At 36.6% G+C, this 22,862-nt stretch overlaps 1 protein-coding gene across 1 annotated transcript; it reads right to left on the bottom strand.

Annotated features, from left to right (window-relative positions):
- Positions 1 to 338: 338 nt before the first annotated feature.
- On the bottom strand, positions 339 to 20,205 carry LOC139742297 (V-type proton ATPase subunit d 1-like). The gene is made up of 7 exons (XM_071652875.1): positions 20,017 to 20,205; positions 13,491 to 13,662; positions 7,021 to 7,199; positions 5,859 to 6,016; positions 3,812 to 3,988; positions 2,903 to 2,980; positions 339 to 1,903 (listed from the first exon to the last, which is right to left on the bottom strand). The coding sequence occupies exons 1-7, from the start codon at positions 20,135 to 20,137 to the stop codon at positions 1,742 to 1,744; spliced, it is 1,047 nt and encodes a 348-aa protein (XP_071508976.1). The 5' UTR covers positions 20,138 to 20,205; the 3' UTR covers positions 339 to 1,741.
- Positions 20,206 to 22,862: the final 2,657 nt, after the last annotated feature.

Genomic DNA, 22,862 nt, shown 5'->3' with positions numbered 1-22,862 from the left:
AAACCATTGGCTGATTCATTGCAGTACCTTTGACAGGGAGAATTACACAAAATATTGTGATTATGACTTCATTATGTCACTTCTAAATGCTTGTCAGATATGTGAGGATTAGTGAATTTCAGGGAATACATGTTTTATGACTAACATAATATCGGGTTCCATCCAGTCCTTCACAAAACTGGTTTATGATATACACTGTACATGCTTAATGAGAACATGCTTCAGAGTACTGTGTTTGGAATGAAAATATGACTAAATGAAAGAATCAAAATACAAACACAAATACAAATATTGATGCTAGCTTGGCTACAAAACATAAAAATATACAGTTTCTCTATGATGTTTTATCACTTGCCTACCCATGATTTTTAAGGTCCTGTGGCTTAGAGCCACAAGTTTCTGAAGTCACAGCACATCATACTTTTGCTTACGTGACAAACTGGTAAACTGGCAAAAAAATTCATTCAACACGATGTTGAGGTTCTAGATTGATAGAACACATAAGATATAAACAGTTAAATTGCACATGGGAAGCCATGTAATAGACGTAACATGTAGGGGGTAATAAATGCCTACTTGAATTTACACAATACATGGATTATAAGCATTCTCATTTGATAAATCTAACAACACAAAATGGAGGCGATGCTAATCAGAAGTTGGGTCAAGAAACATATCTGAGGAATTACAGCTTTCACACGTTTATGAGACAATACCAGCAATACCATAAATATGAAACTTATGAAAAACAAACCTATATTATGACTCACGTGGGAATACTCAAAATGCTTTGCTTCTGCAGGGGATTGATACAAAGCAGAAAATGGAGAAAAAAAATCTTTAAAAAAAAACAAGGAATAAGCCGACCAAAACAGGGCAATGCAATTTGTAAATTTACAGCAACAATGTTGCTTAGTGTCCCAGCAACCAGAGGAGGTATGTTAGTATACAATGACACAAATGTTTCATGGCGACCAAACTCAAGGGTCTAGAAAACTAAACCACATAAATGTTGTGAAGGATTAAACAGAAAGATTGACTGCAATGCCATCTACACTCAATGCATACACAGGAATGCTGTTACAGACAGACACCACCAATGATCTTTTCACATCACTTGTGGCACCTATATCTTTTTTGGGCTTATTCAATATCTCGCACCATCCACATACTAGGAACAAACTTGATATATATTATAGCATGCATAATGTATACCACTCTAACAATATATAAGTATACGCTCTGCCAACATAACTCCATGAACAGTTCCTAATAAACATTTGGCTGTTAGCAGCAAGCAATTAATCCAATTGCACATGGCCAGAGGTGGGGCCTTTGAACAGATAAACTTGACAAAGCGGACATGGGAGAATGCTTCGATGTCAAGATCAATCCGTCCATCAAGCTTGTCACTTCATCACATAACAATACCACGCTGTGCAGGTTGCACATGATTACTGTCACAACTTGAAGAGAAAAATAAACGATGACATTCAAACATTTTCCATGTCTAGTCCACCACATAAAATGAGTTGGGTCATTAACATGGTTATGCCTGTGTCAAAAACGTACGTGACTTCACTTGTCCAAAAGCAGTATACGGACACCGAGAGATTTCATTTTGCATGTCCTTCCTGCCCAGACAAACCCCACCCCTAAATCTCACCTTTGTCAAATCAATGATAAAAGCAGAGCAAAGATTGATTGCTTGCTGTATGTACTCTTACTATCATACATTAATTTACATGATTGGAATGTAGTTGTCTATCTTCCCACGCTGCCTCTGAGCTACGCACTCGGCGATCCAGACAATGTTACGGCACTCCTGCTCCTTGAGTTTGACGTATGCATAGAAGACGCCGAAGTGGAATTGCTGGAGGAACGCGTTGAGGTTTAATCTGACCTGTTGTCAAAGGGGAGAAAAGTTGTAAGAGTCAAAACCTCACATACAATCTTCATCTGTCATAGAATACCATGTGATGGCAGCTACCAATATCACCAACCCCACCCCAAAATAACAACATCAAATTAACAAAGCACAAATAATGACATAGGGAGTTATCAATGTATTTATAAAGATACATACCAGGCATATGGCAGTCCTAGCATCCACATTACACATCTATTCTCCTAATAATTCAAGCAAGCTCTTGGGTACTTATATCATGTAGCCAATGACCACATGAATGATTTCATCTACTGTAAAACCAGAAATGTTCGCATACATTTTAATTTTGTGAATGTCAAGATTCGCATAACTAAATGCATGAGAAAGTTCTTGTCTGCACTATATGCACTGAATGCCAGTGGCAATTTGCGCAAATTTCATGCAGCAAAAAGGCTGTTGGCTCCAATTGGCAAAAATTTTCATGCAGTGAAAATATCTTGCTTTAGAGTATGTGAAAATTTGGTCCACCTGCTAAAACTTCATCTGACCAATGGAAGTGGGTAAAGTCAACGGATTAACGTAAAGTCTCAGCATTGCGTCAGAACTCTTTATACACAACTGAAACAAACCTATTGAAGTCCCAAAAAACTCCAGGAACTTCTATGAATGCTATAATGATAATCTATATTTACTCTTATGGCATTACACATGCAAAATGCCGACATGCTTCAGACAGATAGTTGATGAAATTATGTGACCACAATATTTGTGATGAACTATTATATGAAATGAAGGAATGAATTAACACATGGCAATATTTAATACAATGCTAAAGAGCATGTCGACAGGTAAAAAACTTTTCACATTGAATAGGACGACAATGTCATGTCTGTTCCTGAGAATCACAAGTTCCAAAATAAAATGAAATAATACAGAAACTAATTCCTTGGCTCCCTGGGAAGGGAAGACATTTCTATTTTTATTCTAAACAAAGAGCATCTGTGGTGTCCTTGCCTCATGTTCAAAGAACTTGTCCTCCAAGGTCTTCTCGCCTGGATTGGTTCCTGAGCCTTCAAACAGCACCTTGTACTCCTGTGGAAATACAAACCATGGATGTAGTATCAGTTAGTAGCAGGCAGACGATAAGGATTTTTTTGGCACTGCTCTTGGCATAAGGCTAGAGATTTTCTACAGCCTCTTTTCTTTTTTATTCCTATTTCAATATATCTGGAAGTTATATGCTATGTTCCACTTATAACAATATTTCAACATGTATGGTGTCATGGACTGCTTTGGAGTACTTCTGCATTTATCATCCTAAGGAAGGAAAAATCAACCACAGACTTACAAGAGAGACCATATTCTCTCCTAAAAAAAGAAAACGTTTGTACAAATGTTAATCTCACAGAGACATAGCTACAAGTCTGTCCTGACCAAACTACTATCATCACCTTATGACGCCAATAAGTCTTTTTTTTTTTTTTTAAGAAGAAAACATGAGAAACAAATTTACAATCAAATCAATGAAATAAAATTATTGCACTTCTCACTCAATCTGCCCAATCACATATTCCCCAACAAACAAACAAACAAACACACAAACAAGCAATGAAATTAGAAATGATTGCCAAAAATCTAAGAAAACCCAAATAAAATAATCTGGTTGACCTAACTTCGGTGCAGGTAACCATCTATCAGTACATCTTGTTGCCCAAGCTCCTGTACAGCTTAGTTCCCTTGCTTGGATGATTACCATCAAAATATATGGACAGTGTGGTACCTGGTATCCTTCTCTTGCTTCACTATCTAACCTACTTTTCAACACGGAGAGACAGGGGACACCCTGTGGAATACACTAGTTGTAAATGAAACAACTTAAACTAGGTTAAACAAGGAAATGGTGTGGGATAAAGAATGTCTTACAGCATAGTTGTGGGCGACAGCCCTGACTTGGTCATAGTCATCACACTTGGCAAGGGCAGCCAGACCATCAGGGTAGAGCATACCACAGCGGGGGTACAGCTTGGACCGGTCCTCTCTGGTCAGTTCTGTCCCAAACGAGTTGATGGTGATGATGAAGGCCCTCCTGTCGGCTTCAAACTGGTAGTAGGTGGCACAAATGGATGAAAGTAAAGGATCACATTTCAGTAACAACAGTGACTGAGCATATCTCACTCTTTATCGAAACTTGTATATGTTGAACAATTCAAGGCATGGCTAAAAATAGTTCAGATACAAAAGCAATCTTGATAAACTGACAATTCCATGATCATAGATTTTTTTTCTTTATTCAGCTGTTAATTTTCTTTTTTATTTGTTTCAACAAGACCACCCAAAACTAGGCAAACAACTCCAAACAACCCATTACACTAGATGCCCTGCATGTCTCACCATGGCTGCAGAAGGCATTGGGACATGTTCCATTATCTTTACGAATGCAGGTGTCACATTCAGTGGGTGGAAGGAGGTGGACTTCTTGCATACATCGCATGGCCTTCTTAAGGGGTTCAATCCCCTACCATTCCCTATTTGTGTGGTCTCATACTCGGCCCAGGAGCCATAATATTGCACTTCAAAAGCATAGCAGTACAATGCAGTATGGGGGCTGTATATGTATCCCATTAATTTTTGCATGTAAAGAGGGAGTTATTTTCATGCAGTTTCAGCAAGACATTCACAACAAAGATTATTGCAGAAAAGCTTCTCAAAAACACACACGTCAATTTTTTACCTCACTGCAGTGGTGCAAGAACGATGAATTTTAATCAATGCTGTCCATTCATCACCTGAATCATTTGTGACCACCCAGCATAAAACCCACAAAAAGCTGTGATTCTGATTCTCTACAATGGACAAAAACATCTCATTTGGTAAATGACTCAAATTTTTAAAAGTTTGTCTTACCTGGAATAGTAATCTTTTCTCTACATATTGTCACAATTTGGTGTCTTCGTTAAACCAAACAGAAATGGAAATAATAGCAGTTTTTCAGAACCATATTTATTTGAACAAGCGCTACTTTCACTGGGAAATAGAATATATCTTCTTTCATATTTCTGCACAGCACACCCAAGTGACTCTAATTCTAAATCCTCTTTTCTTCCATTTCGACAGAACTGCACCGCCAAACTCTCATTTCAATCACTTTTGGAATGGGTTAGGCTGGGCCGATTTCAACAAGTAATAATCATTTTAAAGCTTAGAATTTTTTTTTTTACTACTCTTCTTAACTATGTAGAAAGTAGAAATTCATTTTAGCCTACTTTTGGGGGTTTTGAGCTGAGCAGTAACATTTTCCATCCTTTTTGTGCATCATCTGGTTTCTTCAATCTTTGCTCCCTATTCATCATCAATAATCTACCAGTTTATTGTAAAGTTTTCATCTGTTTTTCTGATCTGTTTTTTGTTCCAAGTAGGTCAAAATAAAGAACAGTTATTCCCCTAATGAATATTGTATTCTAACATGTTTGCATACTCAAACCCCAAACATGAATGAAGTTACTTCTAGGAAGTGTTTGCCATCATACCTGATGAGGGCTAATATGTCTCAAGGTAATTAAAGGTTCTGTTTACCTCTGGGAACAGTGATTTAAAAAATTTTCAAGATGTGACATTTAATGCATTATGCATACGCTGTATGTGTAGGTCTGTTGTACCACAAAACGTCCTACCATATAAAATTTTCGTAATAAAGCCTAAAATATAAGGAGATACACTGTATCTGTATTTTTGTCAGTAAACCTTAACTGTAGACGGTTTAGTCTGGAAACATTATTATTATTAAACTATTGTTCACATTTTGTATAATACTTAACATTGACTTTACCGATTCAAATTTTTACAGTGGTAATTTCTATCCTAACTCACATTTTAGAACTATTTCAAAGCATTAATGCTGGGTTTTTGTTACATCAGCAAATGGTATACTATGCCTTTAAATCACAATTTTACTCCAAACAAGGAGACTCACTCCAAGAATGGTGCACATGGAGTCTGCTGTGGCACCTCCGATGTCCTTGCACATCTTGTAGAAGGCTTCCAGGTAGGCCTTGTAGAGGGTGTTTCGAATGATCTCAGTGTTCATCTCATCTAGATCCTGTTCTGAGATGCAGTCTTGGAAGAAAGGAGCTGCAGGAATGATAGAGAAGATGAGAAATCATTAACAAGGCAAATACATAATGTATTCATATCTTCTCTTTCGAGCAGGTGTCTATACTTTATCCTGTTCAACATAGACTAATGACATATTTACATGTAGTTATATTTTGTAACATGGTGTTCACAGCCATCTCAATACAGAATGATTACTGCAGCAAATATACAAATGTATATCTACTTCATGGAATGTTGTACTGCAACCAATGACTACAATGATAATTTGCATGCATAATGCCATGGCCTATTTCTTGGAGTGCAATGATAGCTATCAAATGTGCATTAATGCTCCATCCCATGTCGGTTTACGATTTAATATTCTGTAGACTATTGGGAGACAAAAATGCTGTATTGCTTAGAACTCTTTTTCATGTCACAAATAGATGACAAAAAAAATCAAATACCATAATATGAGCAGAAAATTCTCAGATGAGAAGAATGCTTTGTGAGAGAAGTTTTGATATTCCCAAACTGAAATATCCTACACAGTCCAGAAAGCAGAGAATAAAAGAAATAGAACACTATTTTATAATAAGACTGATAATATAATTGGGTATAAAGCTCTAATTTTGAATATCCACACTGGTCATTCTTTCTTGTGCAAAGCCTGTGGCTGATCTTTTTTTTTTTCTCCATCACTATTTTACACAAAATGTAGACTGTTTTCTCAACTTACCACTTTACCAATTAACCTACACTAGAGTTGGATTTGAGTTATTTTTTAGATCACAAATATCAGTAGGTGATCTCCTATCTTTTTCTGTTAATATTGTCAAACACACATTTTTCATATTTTCTTAGAAGTAAAGTTTTCATTCTTAAATTAGCAAGCAACATGTAATCATCCATCTGGCAGCTACTGAGTATGAATTTAGTATACAGCTGTATCTAAAAACAATGTTACAATTTTCTAGAAACCCTGCATCCATGGAGTGCAAACGCATGTGCTGTGGTAAGACTTTTAAAGTCACACTGACCAAGTGGAGTGTCCACGATGATGGCATTGTAGAGGTCAGCTGGGGTCTGGGCAACGTTGACCGCCTCCATCTGCTCAAAGCTGCCTAGAGGATGACACTTGGGGATGAGTTCTGAGATGGAGCGATGGTGGAGTGTCCCTGTGATCAGCAGGATGATGTTGTCAATCATGTAGCTGTACCTGTGGATTTGAACGTAAAAAACGAATCATATGTTTTAGTCAGAAGCTGTACTTCTCTTGAACAGCAAGATATACCTGGCAAACAACACGGGATGAAATGCAGTGTCCTTAAATACACCCCAAGTCCCAAAGTAAATGTACCCTACATGTCACAACATGGGTTTAACCGATGTCATTGTATTTTGGACTAATATGTGTTTGAATCAAATTGCAATTTTATGTAAGCATTACATGTATAATTAGGCTCACAAACATGATGACCCCCCTGCCCCCTCCCCATAAATAATCCATCAACTGAACAAAGTATTTTGTCTGTTTACAGAAGAAAACTCAATAAGGGAATAAGAGTCGAGATACAGTGTACATTGGAACATCATTACAACATCTGATACATGTTTTCCATTTCCTACAAGTCGTCTCACAAACTGACATTTTAATATTTGACAATGACTGGCACTGACTACATGTAGATTCTGCCAGAATTAACAAACTTGAAAAGTGAACATCACATCTCATACCTCATTAACTGCCACTTTCAGTATTAGCACTATGTACAGGATTTGAAGTGTGTACAACTGTACATTGTACACAGGGAAAAGTTTTCAAGTGTTGAACTTTACAAGGATCCACAGCAAAACAGATGGATTACCTAATGTTGTCTGTATTACTCATTTCTAAATATAATTCTTTCTATCTAACGTTGGATTGTGATACTTGCATTTCAGTCAGCTTGAGCTCGAAATACTTGTACACTGTATGTACATCAGTAGATTGATGAACAATACAGTCAACATCTGATATCATACTCCTTTCATTCTCCACTTCTTACTTCAGTGTTATCATATTTTGTTTTCTGCGTCTCGGTTTGTGCATGACACCGGTTATACAAGTGTACTGTGAAGGGATGATACATGCTAATTGCAATTGTGTCACGCAGAGGTTGGTATTTCTTTTATGGGTGGATATCACTTGGGGTCAGTGTAATCAAGACAATATGGATGCTAAAGTTAATAGTGATTCTAATATTATGTTAAAGGGATAGTACAGTGTTGGTGGAGTTGAAAATTGGGCTTTTGGCTTTTTGTGAGATACCAGGAAGACTCTTGGGACATAGTACAGAGCGTACCATTTTAGGAGGAATTCGGGGTTTGTTCGGTGGGGATCGGGTTTGGAATGGCTGGGGCATCCAAAAGCAGAGTGAAACACAGCAATCGTAATAAAATGTGGGTCCCACACTTTATTGGAATCGCTCTGTTTTGGATGTCTCGGGCGTTTCGGGGCCGGTTTTCTTCGGATAGACGTTGAATTTCTCATGGAATTACATGCTTTTTCATATTTCATAGGAGGTTTCTCATTATCTCACCAAAAAATGTTGGAAACCTGAAATTGGGTCTCAACCAGAACTGTATAATCCCTTTAAGAGTTAGTTTCAGTTTGCTTTGCTGATATGCAGTGACATTGAACAGAGAATTGTTCGTGTTTACCAAGGGTGATGTTTTTTGACATGCATGAACGTGCAAATGAATAGGCAGATATTCCACATGTTTTCCTTTTGAATATGGGGCTATGTTTTTGCATGGCGGAAAGGGATAGGTTGGTTTTCAACACCTGTGAATGCTCACACAGGTTGGTTTATTCATGACTGGGTTGCAAAAGTGTATATCATACATGTATGTGCATGTGTGTGTATGGATATGGATGTGTTATTATACATTATATGTCTATACATACATGTATGCATAATATATACATGTTTATGACATTATATGGTAGTTTTGTTTGAAGTATTTTCAGGGTTCCCTCGACCCGAGATACATGACAGACACGAATACGTTGGTACGAGGCATACGCGGGCTACAGGGGTGTACTAGTATTTGAAAGCAGTGTGTACATGCTAATTTTAATTGTTTCACGCAGAGGTGCCACCATTTCGTGGCATCTCGGTTTGCAAACATTTTTTCTAAGTACTCTGGGGGTAGGTGTTCCCATGGAGCTTCTTTTGGGGTTTTGGGTTTATTTTATCTTTAATTGTTGTTGAGGGGTCGCTTGAGACTCTTCGGGTAAGCAACCGAGTTTTGGTTAGCACGCCCTCTCCCGTGTGTGTTTTGCTATTTGTCTTTTGTAGTCTATTGTGTGTAATTCATTTGAAAACTACTTCCACAGGTTGTCCTTTTGCACGTTTTCTGAAGGTATATTTACCTAATGCAGGATAATGTAAAATTTATTTCGATGAATTGTCGTGGCCTAGCGAATAGCCAAAAAAGGCAAGATGTTTTGTCTTATCTGAAGTCAAAAAAGTATGATGTTTGTTGTATTCAAGACACTCATTTTATACCGAGCACTGAGGCAGAAATCCGTAAGGAATGGAAAGGTGAATGTTTTCTTTCATGTAATACCTCAATCTCAAGAGGTGTCGCCATATTATTTAAAGACACAATCCCAGTAAAAGTTAATAGAGTTATGATAGATAAAACAGGAAACTTTGTGATATTAGATTTGAAATTATATGAATATAATCTGACATTTATATCTTTATATGGTCCGAATACTGATAAACCTGATTTTTTTGTTGACCTTCAAAAGATTATATTAGAATTCGAAAACCCACATACTATCCTTTGTGGTGATTGGAACTTAGTTCAGGATACAACCCTCGATACATATAATTATGTACATGTAAATAACCCTAGGGCCAAAAAACAATTAGACACAATGAAAAATGATTTAAGTTTATGTGATCCATGGAGAATATGTAATCCGGATGAAAGATGTTATACGTGGCGGCAACAAAATCCCTTTAAACAAAGTAGATTAGACTTCTTTTTGATATCCTCCGAATTGCTCTCTTTAGTTTGTAACACTGATATTTCTTCAGGTTACCGTACTGACCATGCTAAAGTTTCTCTTAGTTTAAATCTTAATGAGTTTAAACGGGGACCAGGGTTTTGGAAATTTAATAATATTTTATTGAAAGATGAAATATATGTTCAGAAAATTAAACAAATTATAAAAGATACAATTATATTTTATGCAAAGGGAAATGTCCAGTTTGATCACAGTGACAACGTAATTGGTGAATGTCAGCTGACTGTTAATGATCAGTTATTTTTTGAAACTTTAATGATGATAATACGTGGGGAAACTATTTCTTACGCTTCTTATATTAAAAAGCAAAATATTGATAGAGAAAAGGAATTGGAGAAAAATATAGAAAATTTAGAAGAAAAATTATTACTGTGTAATGATAAAAGCGAAATATTAGATGAAATAAATAAACAGAAAGAAGAATTTGAAATATTACGCTCAAAAGAAAATGAAAGAATCGCAATGAGAAGCAGGATTAAGTGGATGGAATTAGGAGAGAAGCCCTCAAAGTATTTCTTAACCTTGGAAAAACAGAATAATGTTAATAGACAAATTCGTCAGCTTTTTTGTGAAAATGATATTATTATGAATCAGTGCGATATACAGAAAGAAGTGTTTAAGTTTTATTCCAGTTTGTATGAAGAAAAAGAAACCACAGATGTAGATTTAGACTTATTATTGTCATCTTCTGACATACCAAAACTATCACAACAAATGTCGTTATCATTAGAAGGTCCCTTAAATGAAGAAGAGGTATACTCTGTGTTAAAAAATATGAAATGTAATAAATCTCCCGGATTAGACGGTTTTACCGTGGAGTTTTATCGTGTTTTTTGGAAGGAAATAAAATCTTTTTTGTTAAATTCCTTAAATTATGCTTATTTTTCAGGACAAATGTCGGGAGCACAAAAAATGGGAGTAATCACATTAATTCCAAAAGTAAATCAACCCCGACAGTTTCTAAAGAATTGGCGTCCAATTTCTTTATTGAATGTAATATATAAACTGGCATCTGGTTGTATAGCAAACAGATTTAAGACATTTTTATCATATTTGATACATGGAAATCAAACCGGATTTTTGGAAGGTCGATACATTGGTGAAAATATTCGTTTACTGTATGATATACTTTTATATACAGAGTTACATGATATACCAGGTTTGTTACTTTTAATTGACTTCGAAAAGGCTTTTGATTCTGTGTCTCATAAGTTTCTTTTTAAAGTTTTAGATTTTTTTAACTTTGGCCAATCTATGAAAAAATGGGTTCAGTTGTTTTACAACAATGCTACTTCCAGTGTTTTAGTGAACGGTTATTTTACAGATAGATTCAAAATAGAACAGGGCTGTCGACAAGGAGATCCCTTGTCACCCTACCTTTTTCTGTTGGTCAGTGAAATTCTTGGAATTATGATTAGGCACACAAATTCTGTGGTTGGGTTGCAAATTAATGAAAAAAATTTTAAAGTATTACAATACGCAGATGATACACTTTTAACACTTAACGGATCAGATCAAGATCTAAAAGATGCTTTTGAGATTTTTGATACTTTTGCTAACATATCGAATTTAAGAATTAACCCCAGAAAGACTAAAATAATATGGATAGGAAAGAATCGGAATTGTAGAATTAAATTATTGGAAGATTGTAATTTTGACTGGATTTTTCAGGGTAGGTACTTTAGGTACCTGGGAATAGAATTTTCAGTTAAATTATATGAAATGGTTGAACAAAATTATTGTGAAAAAATGAAAGATATTACAAACACAATGACCTCCTGGTCTAAACGATCACTTACTGTTTTAGGAAGAATTACTGTAGTTAAATCATTATTGATGTCAAAATTAAATTATTTGTTGTTATCACTTCCTGAACCAAATTTTAAAACATTGACAGATATAAATCGTTGTTTTTATTCGTTTATATGGGAAAATAAACCTGATAAAATAAATAGAAATCAAATGTGCCAGCTATATTGTCATGGTGGTACTAAAATGATTGATATTTTTATGCATGCTAAATCTCTTAAAATATCCTGGATCAGAAGGTTTATTTGTGATCCGCAGACTGAAAATTATACGTTCCACATGTTCCGTTCTTTCTTGCCCCAACCAGTATCGTTTCATTTATTTATGGGGTCACTGTACTACAAAAAACTTGCCAATGTAATGTCTAATGATTTTTGGAAAGAGGTACTTCTGGCTTTTTCAGAATTTCTACAAATCAATACAAATGATAATTGGGCAAGCCAGCCTCTTTGGAATAATCCTTTGATTAAAATGAATAATAACACTGTATATTTTAAGTCTTGGTGTGAAAAAGGTGTACGTTTTATAAATGATTTGTTAGATAATGATGGAAAATTTCTTTCATATTTTGAATTTCAGAGGAAGTTTGATATACAAACTAACTTTCTTCAGCACGGTGGACTGTGTAATTCTATCCAATCATTTGCAAAAAACCGCATGTCGAAAATAGCAGACCCTTTTATTCCTCATGGTTTAAATGTAATACTGAAACATAAGAAAGGTTGTTCTGATATTTATCAAACGTTGTTAAGACACACGTCAAAACATTGTAACAGTTTTGTTAAGTGGAGTAGCATGTTGGATCTTGATGATGAAACATGGTCTTTATACTGTTTAATTCCTTTTGAATCAACTATTGATATTAATATGAGGTGGTTTCAATTTAAGATTCTCAATAGAATATTATATATGAAAGATGCTCTTTTAAAATTTGGTTTTGTAACAGATAAAAAGTGTACGTTTTGTAATGACAGTGAGGAAACCATAATGCATATATTCTGTTCATGTCCTTATTCAAATAATATATGGAATAAGTTTGAGCGATGGTTACTTTTGAAGATAGATAAACAAATTGTATTTACAAACCAACACAAGTTATTCGGATTATATGGTCTCAACAACAGTGCATTAAACTGTATGATGATTGTTATAAGAAGAGAAATTTTTTCAGCGAAATTAAAAAAGACCGTTCCGTCATTCGAACATATAATATCTGAGATAAAATGTTATTTTGAGATGGAAAAATGTATAAGTCAAATGAATAGTAGAGAAAAAACTTTTGTGAAGAAATGGGCTTTATTTATTAAGTGCTTTTGAATATTAAAATTGCATGATATTCATAGTGTTTTCAGGGTTATTTCTGCCAATAAAATAAAAAAAATGATATAAGTTATATGTTATATGTACAAGTGCAGTAGGCCACTCTTTGTCGATGTTTTGTATTTAAAAAATTATTTGTAAATGTGACTTTCTGAATATGTGTATGAATAAAACACCCTGTGGAAGGGAAAAAAAAAAAAAAAAAATATTTTGTTTTCTAATGTAAGTGACTATGCTCCTGCAATGTACATGATTTCCAACAGAAGGAAAGCATCTACAATTGTACACGTAGCTTACGTGACAAAGTCCATGAATTTGGACATGGGATCCACTGCATGGTTTCTGAGATGCTGGAATTCTGTCACAAGTTTTTCCTTGAGCTTGTCGTCGATGACAGAGACAGTGAGAGGTGATGGCTCGTTCTGCAGGAAGTTGCCATAGTCTGTGCTTTGTAGGTGAAGCTTCAAATCTGGAGAAAGATCACAACATTAGAAAAGAAGTCATTTTCGTAACATAATGAAAATAATCTCCATTGTGCTTTGATACTAGCACTGTCCAACATTTGTTTAGCTTCATAAATTCATACCAAATGCGTAACAACACCAACTATCAATCATAAGGCATGGCTTGACACTAACTTTTTTGTTTGGTGGCCCGGGGCCACCAAAATCCTAAATTTCAAATTTTTGGTGGCCCGAGAGAAAAATTTGGTGGCCCGAGAGAAAAATTTGGTGTCCCGAAAAAACAATAAAAAACACGAAAAGTCCTTTGTTTTAATGAGTCAAATATTTAAGTTTTATGATAGTAAGAATTAGAAGTTGGACATATCTACTCATAAATAAACTTCAACAAACTTGCAACACTCACTCTCAGGCACTCATTCAGTCCTTTTGATCCATCCTTTAAACAAATTTAACTGCTAATTTCCGGCGCAAAAAGTTACGAATTTATTGACATACTTTTCAAAAAATGTTGGTGGCCCGAGGCGGGCCACCAAATTTGCCCTTTTTAAAAATTTGGTGGCCCGACTTTCATTTTTGGTGGCCCCGGGCCACCAGGCCACCATTAGTGTCGAGCCCTGCATAAGGTACCATGTTCAAGTTCTCTGGCAGCAGTTTTGCTCCAAAGACACTTTATTCTCACTGCCTATTCTTTGGAAGAGAGTACAAGTGGTAGCTACAATAACTCATTTTATGAGCATTTCAAATGCTTCCTTGGTAATCCAAATGCAAATGTGGTCACTTCAACAAGTTGTACATGGATATGTGTACCTACAATGTACCAGTCCGGGCAAATTACTTTCTTTCTTATACTACATTTAAGATGTTCATATTCGAGTCAATAGCATACAAACATGAATTCTTTATGTGGTAGTAAATGAACTTTAATTTTGTTTAGTTCATTGGTCGAATTGATGCACTGATAACACTAAAAAAAAAAATTGTTTAAAAGGACTAAGTAATGTAATGTAACAAAGGTTGGAAAAAAAAATATGGGATACTACAGTAAAAGATAAAAACATAACCATAGTTGCACTGTTATAAATATAAGTGATAGAGAGACTAAGCAAGTTCAAAATGAACTATTAATGGATATACAGGTGTACAGTGTCAAAAACTCATTACTTACAATGTACACGCCTGTACATTATACAAAAGTTACAAAGGTAACTTATGAATGATACACCAGATACGGTTATAACTTGTTATACATGTACCTTGGATGATTAAGTACATAAAATGTACATCATTTGTACTATTCCCATTCCTGCTCACATGTACAGTTGTACAGTGCTGTACAGCTGTACTTTTAAAATGTACAATGTCTACATCTCATTCATAACTAAACCTGTGGCTGCCAAACTCAAAACAAAACTACCAACAAGTTCCTTGTCAACTTCCTGTATGACTCTCCATGGAGATGAACAGTCTGATGGTATTGTACTTGCTTGCCTCACCTGTTGGCACACACTGCACACAACAGCAAGCATAGAAATTGGAAGTGACTGATATGATAAGCAACATTTCCTGTGAATCTCAACTCAAGTCATATCCCATGCCTTACTCATTACACTCACAAAACTGTTTTTGCTGCCCACATTATACTTGTACAGCTTTGCCACTTTACCTGAGAGAGAAAAATGTATTGTTTGTAATGTAAATATGTGTACAATTTGTGTACAACTGTACCCTGTAGTGTACTTATGACTGATTACTGTTAGCATGTATGCCCATCAGATTACAATGTATACTGTTCTCCATGTACATCATATTGATGCAGTTTCTACTTGGTGTTGAGTTACCTGAGAACAAGAGGGCACACACAATGACACACACACATACAGACAGTACATGACATTTTAACTCGTGACTTCAGTGCATTAATAATACCCTGGGATTACTTTTAACAATGGACATGAGGGTCAATGGAAGGGTGCGCTCTTGCAAAGCAATTGTAATGTGCAATTGGAATGCATGCAAAAAAGCAATGCATCTATAAATCTAAAGATAATTAGATTGCAGGAAGATAAGGGAATTATTATAAACATAAACTTGTACATTGACAGTGCATGCTTTTAAATGCCAGGTCAACATCAAACTCAATCTGCAAGAATCTTCAGTCTATTGAAGGAGGCAGACTTAATCAGAAGAAGAAGAAGAAGAAACTCAGTGGCCTATCATGGAACAGACTTCTCAATCAGAGCAGCCACTGAGCTGTGGTCACATCATCATCATATCCAGTTCTAGATTTCACTCGTTCTACTTCTACAAGTCTAGACTCTAGAACTCACTAGAAGAACAGGTCTAAAGGCATGCCATATCATGATATGCCTTGATTTTTTACACAAAATTTACTGCACATTTTTCTTCAACATTGTTTGAACAATCATCTATTAAAAAAAAATTATCTATTCACATCATTGCTGACTCAAGACAGATTTACAACTTGCAAGCATACAGTATCTGGGAGTAGGATCAATGCTGTAACTCTAATGTGCATTTATAATCTATGTATCATCGTTTTGCTGCTGATCTTGTTCAATATCGGGTTTTTCAGTATCTTTCACTATTGGACATCATCAAATCCCCAGCCCAGCCAGGCAGTGAAGAATGCAAAACCACTGCATGTAGACGTCTAGTCTCATGCTAACTACACGCAGGCGCTGTCGCGAAGCGACAGCAGCTGCACGTCTACTCCTTCGCAGACGCTGTCATTTTTCAGTGGTGGTTGTGCGACTCCTTCATGAATATCTTTTTTAATCGTGGAAAACTAAAATATAAGGAATCCCCGTAATCTATGATAATCATCCAATAATCGGTATGCGCATTTTTTTTTAATTACGTCAAAAACCTACCGAAATCCGTCCTTAAAATCAGGTCTGTGAGCGTCCGTATTGCTTCACTCCTCATCTTCTGCGTGTTATTGAATGGCAATCACTCTCCTATGCTACAACGTAGGTAGTCGGATGTAGTCGGAGTGACGTCATATCATGAGAGCAGCACGCGCGGAAATACATGGTAGAAGACGACAAGCTTTACGTAACACACGAAACGCACGGGCGTACGTAAAATGCTAACACGGTACCTCGGGTTGAGCGTTCGTGGCTGTTCGTTTATTTTGTGAATCATCGCAAAATCTACTCCGAAAAATTCAACAATAAGGTTTGGATACCAACAAAACACCAAATTCAACTCAACCATCAGCAACATACGATATAGGTGGGTGGTATAACTGTTAAAATCAAACAAAATAAAAGACATTTTTGTGGTCTTGCCGTCAAAAGGGACAGTCGTTTACGTACGTTTAAACACTAGTACATGTCAGACTGCTGTGCTGTGCACAGCGGTCTGGTCAGGCTAGTCTCATGCGTGAAAAGTTCATTCTTAAACACGCAATGTAGCAAATAGAGGATGACAGTTGCAATGTACATGTACACCAAAAATGATAACAACAACAAATGTACAATGTTGATGTGTTGGACAGTTCTCTACAAAAACAAGTGGGGTGGTATTCTGAAATCCTTCCTAGGAAGAAATTTCTTCCTAAGTCAGGATTTTTTCCTAAGTGGTATTCTGAAAATCTTCCTAAGTTTCTTCCTAAGTAGACTTAGGAAGAAACTTAGGAAGGGGGAGGGAATATGCAAATTTCTGACTTAGGAAGAAGTTGGTATTCTAGAATGCACTTAGGAAAGAATTTTAGGAAAATATTTAGGAAAGCTCCACCCCTGTCCTAAGTACGTTGTTAAGAATAGCAAACTGCAAGCATCGTGATAGGCGCGCTTGTCAGTCATTGCGCGCACATGTACTTTGATGCGCGAAATGAGCGTGAGAAAGGGGACATGCCGCGCACTCGTATATTTGACCCTACGTCATAGTAATATGCGATTGTCATTGGCAGACATCGGTTAGTACCTTATGATACGGCATTTCGTATTGGCTTAGGAAAGGACGTGGGCGGGAATAAGGATGGCCTAATTTGCATTAAGGCCAAGTAAAAAAAGAAACCAGTTTCTCGTCCTCGCGCGCATCGATTTTGGCCGCCGCATCGATTTTTTTACTATTTACTATTTTCAAAATGGCGCTGAAAATACCAAGAAATTCATAATTCTCGTCCCAGCCCGCTCCCCGCCCGCATCGATTTTCAGTTGCCGCATCGACTTTTTTGATATTTACTATTTTTTCGGCCGCCGAAAAAAAAAAGATCGACAATTCACCTACCAATCGTGACGTCTCATTTCTAATTTTTACGCCTTGCGTCCTCTACTTTAATAGCTGTAGACTGTAGTACAGCTGTAGCTTCTGTGTGTAGTGCGTATGTAATAACGCATGCATTTCACACTGCGAGCTCGGCCGATCGGCAAGAAGGAATGACCCACAAAGCAGTCGAACTGCACTGTAGTACTCAGTAGTTGGATGGGCGGCGCGGCGGGCCGGCCTACTGTACTGGGCTGTGATGTACAGCGCACTCGGTACGTCGTGAACGCGATAGCGGCAACATTTTTGCGAACAATCGCTGTTATTCCACGCATATTTCGCGCGTTGTTCGTATTTTTCCCCGTTTCTGATATTTTAAGCGGATGAATTGTACTGTACAAATGCTTGTGAGGATTGTACGGTATCGAGTTTGTATACATTTTCATGTCATTGTGACTATGTGCATGTGTGTGCAGTGTCGGAAGGTACGGTGCCAGCAGGGAGGTCCACACCTCCCGGCCCTGGTGCCAGTGCAGTGGCCGTGCCGCACCGTATATCGGCAAAGTGTGCGTGTTTTGTAGCTGTCCAGGGTCCCCATCCCCTGGTCTGTCACGGCGATACATTCTATTTTGCAGAGAAAATGAATGCGCTTTTCCAGCAAATGTAGAATTATTAAATGGGTGTATCTACAAAATAAATAACTTTTCCACGGATTCTGGTTTGTCTCGTATTTCTGCGGGATACTTTTCTTCACGATGTAAATTCACGGACACAGCCGTGAGTGGTATCATCTGTAGTGTGTACTGTTATACAATCATTCATCATCCAAATAATGAGTGATTATCAAATGTCTTTTTAGAACATGAAGAAACATCTTTAAACGTTTAATGCTAGAATGCCATATCAGTATCATTTTGACATCCATCTGCAATTGTACAAGCCAGTTTCCAGTTGAATGTGCTACAATTGTACTGTGAAGAACTGCAGATATACATACCAGCTGTGTGGACACAAAAAGTCACAAACACCAATAAATAAAGCTAGTGTTTTGAATATCATGGAATTTATTTCAGTCGTACATTTGTTGAAAGACATATTTTATACCTGTTTCAATTAATAGCACAATACATCAGAATCGCAAGTACACTGGTATCAGAAAAGCCATTACAACACTAAATACCAGTATTAAGATGGTCATTTTCCCTTGACATCTGTAGTGGAAAGAAAAAGCAAATGTATTTCTGCATGCATGAAGTTTCATTTCAAGTATGGCACATATATCTATTTGTTTGAAAATGCACAGAGTGCAGGCAAGACGTACACTTGGGACCTGGTCTCATAACACAGCTACCAGAGTGATGTTTCATTTCATAAATTGAATATAGGAAATTGTAAAGCCCTCTCTCGTTACCTTTCTCAGAATTACCGGACGAGAAACACATATTACTTTCATTTTGACGATCCTTGAAAAAATAGTAAGATATCAAATAGTAAGGACCTCCCTCATCGCCTTGCTCAAAAAACCCGGACGAGAAACTACTTTCTTTTTTTACTTGGCCTAAGAAGTGCCTAGGAAGAAATTTCAGAATACCAATTCTGTCTTTCCTAGGCACTTCCTAAGTTTCTGACTTAGGAAGGAACTTAGGAAGAAACTTAGGAAGATTTTCAGAATACCACCCAAGGTTGGTCTTTAGGACTTTAGAGCAATCCCACTCTAACCCCCCCGGTCTAGATTCTACAACTGGTAGTAGGCCTATATGGATGCGTAACTGCGACCAGCAGCCCCATACGCATATAGCGTATGCGTATGAACAATGAGGCTGGTCGCAGTAACAGTATGCGGTAGGCCTACTAACACTGTATCATCGACATCAGTTTCATAGAAGGGTATTTTGCAGTGGTTCTAGGCCTATTCCCATTACAGATAGATAGACTATGGACAGTGAATGTGAATGTATTAAAACTAAAAGTCCAGCAATTATAGGGTCTATACCATATCGATAGGCATACATTTAGCTATACATCGTACATAGCCAGCCAGTCACGAGACATGACAACACCGTCAATGACAGACACAACGCTGCATTGCCATTGGCATTGCATTGGTGTGTGTATGTGTGTAGACTTACCTTCTAAAATTTCGCACTGGACGAGGTTTACGTAGTCTGTCTGCTTTAAAATGCCGCCCTTGAAGCCTCTGACCAATCCTTCTAAATATCCACCGTCTATATTGAAAGTCGCGTCGTTCATTTTGTAAACTTAAGCTACAACAGCTGTTACCACAGTTCGGTAAAGAAAAGAAAATCCCTCCAACATCTACCGATCGGGAACCCGGTAATCAACTTGTCCTATGAAACTCTACGATGCCTAGCGCCTAGCTGATGCGCGATGCATGTGACATGTACGATCCGTAGAGACTTCAACGCAATATGCATGTTCTTCAAGTCCTACACAGCACCTGATGAGTACGAGTTGATGCAGTGCACGCACGCACAGCTCTAGCTCTCGCGATGCGTTGAAAACGAACGGGCTGATCGCGTACGCTGTTTGCCCACAGACTGGGGAGTATGTGTGTAGGGAACGCACACGCACAGTACCCAATTCGTTGATCACAAAACTACCTGTCTCTACATCACTCACTCGTCTCGATGAAGCTGAACTCCATTAATATTACTGGGCCCTGCCTTATAAAACTTGTGATAGAAATCAATCAATCACAAATCAATCAATCACAAATCTTGAAAGCTGCAATCAATCGCAACCTGTGATTGATTGATTGCAGTTCTCCGTCTTAATTTCAATCATAACTTTTTTATAAGATGGATTTGCATTCAATCGTAAAGTTGCGATTGATTTGACTCAATCACAAATCCTTACAAGACGGGGCCCTGGGGCCAAGGGCCCCGTCTTGTAACGTGATACATATCTGTTGTAACGTGATACAAAATGTACTCTGTTCTACAGCGCCATGAGTATCTTTTTCGGCGGTAGAATGAGGCTTTATAAGAGTCTCTCTGTTATTAATTATTTCGTAAAGTACGATGTACACAGACATTGCAAAACAGCACCATGTACTAACCAAAACACAATCCGTTCACGATATTGAATTATTGCACCATATTGTCCATTCAACTTGCAGTGGATAGTGAAAGAAATTGGAGTTAATTATTTCCACATATTGCAGAATGCATTTACAATTTTTTGATAAATATTTGACATATAAAAAATACATCAAATCTATAGATAATGAGTAAAAAGTAACTAAAGTAATACTGGTTGGCTATGATGTGAGAATACCGTGACAAAGGTATGATAATAATGTATTTGTTTTAAATATGCCAGGAAGGTAGATTATTAATGTGAAAATAATTGAACGCCATCACTACATGGCATAATGATACTAATACTAAGATGTACCAAGAGGTTATGTGAATCTAAGTTACCTAGATTCAAGTCAGTCCTTCTTTTCCTTCATTTCCATCTTTCTTCGATTAGGCTTTTACTTGAGAATCAGTGATGTAGGCCTAAGCATGCATGTGCATTAGCTTTGCCATTTTCTTGGAATCAAAACTGACGTTGTTGCCCGTATAACACAGTAGTATTTTTTTAAATCGCATTTGAAGTTCCATGGCAGCAGTTAGTTTCATTTCATTTCCAACAACGCAAAATATTTACATATAGTAACCCGAAATCAGTACAATGCGGTAAAAAAAAAATACTGTAAATTGACAATGAATACTGTGGCTTTCTGATCATACAGAATGAATATTAAGATCGTTGCTAATGGAGGGGACTGCCGCTGAACGCAAAGTTCGTTACATGCAGTCTCTTCCGGCGTGGGTAATTACTAAACTATTATTAAGGCAAATTGCCTAAAAGGGGGCATGTAAACACAAACAAACAAATAAGCATACACACATGAGGCAACTCTCTTGTTAAAAAAAAAAAAATCGAAAGAGCAACACGGATGAAACTAAGGATGGCATGGTTTTAGTCATCAGTTGATGTGACTTAACAATACGATAGTCACCTTTTAATGTCTTTTGCTACTTATTTTACTTTATCAAAACAGAAGTCAATTATCTGAAACTTGTACACTAAAAAAAAAAAAGAATTCGGAGAGATGTAAATAGTACGATACAGGTACCATAAATCTTAGAGAAATGGCCTGGTAAGAAAACATGGTATTCAAAAAGATGAGAAATTTACTCCACTTTAAATAATATCTATATCAACGGTTGCAGGGCTGATTTCTTTTCATTACTTCAAAATTCAGTCATTAATTAATTTGTCAGAACTATGGTTCGGCCACTCAATTTATATACTAATAGTTGACAAAAATGTTGCAGATGTTTGTGAGTTCACAAAATTGTTATGTAGGTTCATGTGTAATAACTCTACACTTATTGTTACGTCATGTTAATCTCAATATGCCAATGTGTTCCTGCGTGCATTTACGTTATTTTCTGTAATCACACTGTGTATGAGTAATGCTCTCATTTATTATGCTTGGAAATCAGACTGTAAATCGTTGTTTATGCTTACACATGACAATAAAACATTGAATTGAATTTATTGCAAGTGGAAATAAAATGAATTAAATAGATCATAGCCTCACACGTTCCCAAATGACTTGCACGCCAAGTCCCAGTTTAGTTCTTTTGTTTTTGTTTCTCAATTCATATAAAAAAGAGAAATTAATTATCATGAAAGTGCACTAGAAACTTAGAGACGCTATAATTTTGAGCACTGATACAAACGAGCATTTATGTATCTTGATTAATCAACATGACTATTGTTTATATCATTGCGTCTCTCTTATCATTCTGATCATTTGAAAATGAAATTAAAGAAAAAAAACTACTACCTCTCAAACATGTCTTTCTTACACAAAAGTCATATACATGTATATACCAGTAAATCATGGAAATTTGCATTTCAGTTGTATCGTCATCTCGATCGAGGGTCTGTGCGC

Source organism: Diadema antillarum, unplaced genomic scaffold, assembly GCF_040938485.1.
Source record: "Diadema antillarum isolate AM-2024a unplaced genomic scaffold, OU_Dant_1.0 seq00000994_RagTag, whole genome shotgun sequence".
Classification (NCBI taxonomy): Eukaryota; Metazoa; Echinodermata; class Echinoidea; order Diadematoida; family Diadematidae; genus Diadema; species Diadema antillarum.
The sequence above is the reverse complement of the archived record's forward strand: the minus strand, read 5'-3'. Positions and strand labels throughout refer to the sequence as shown.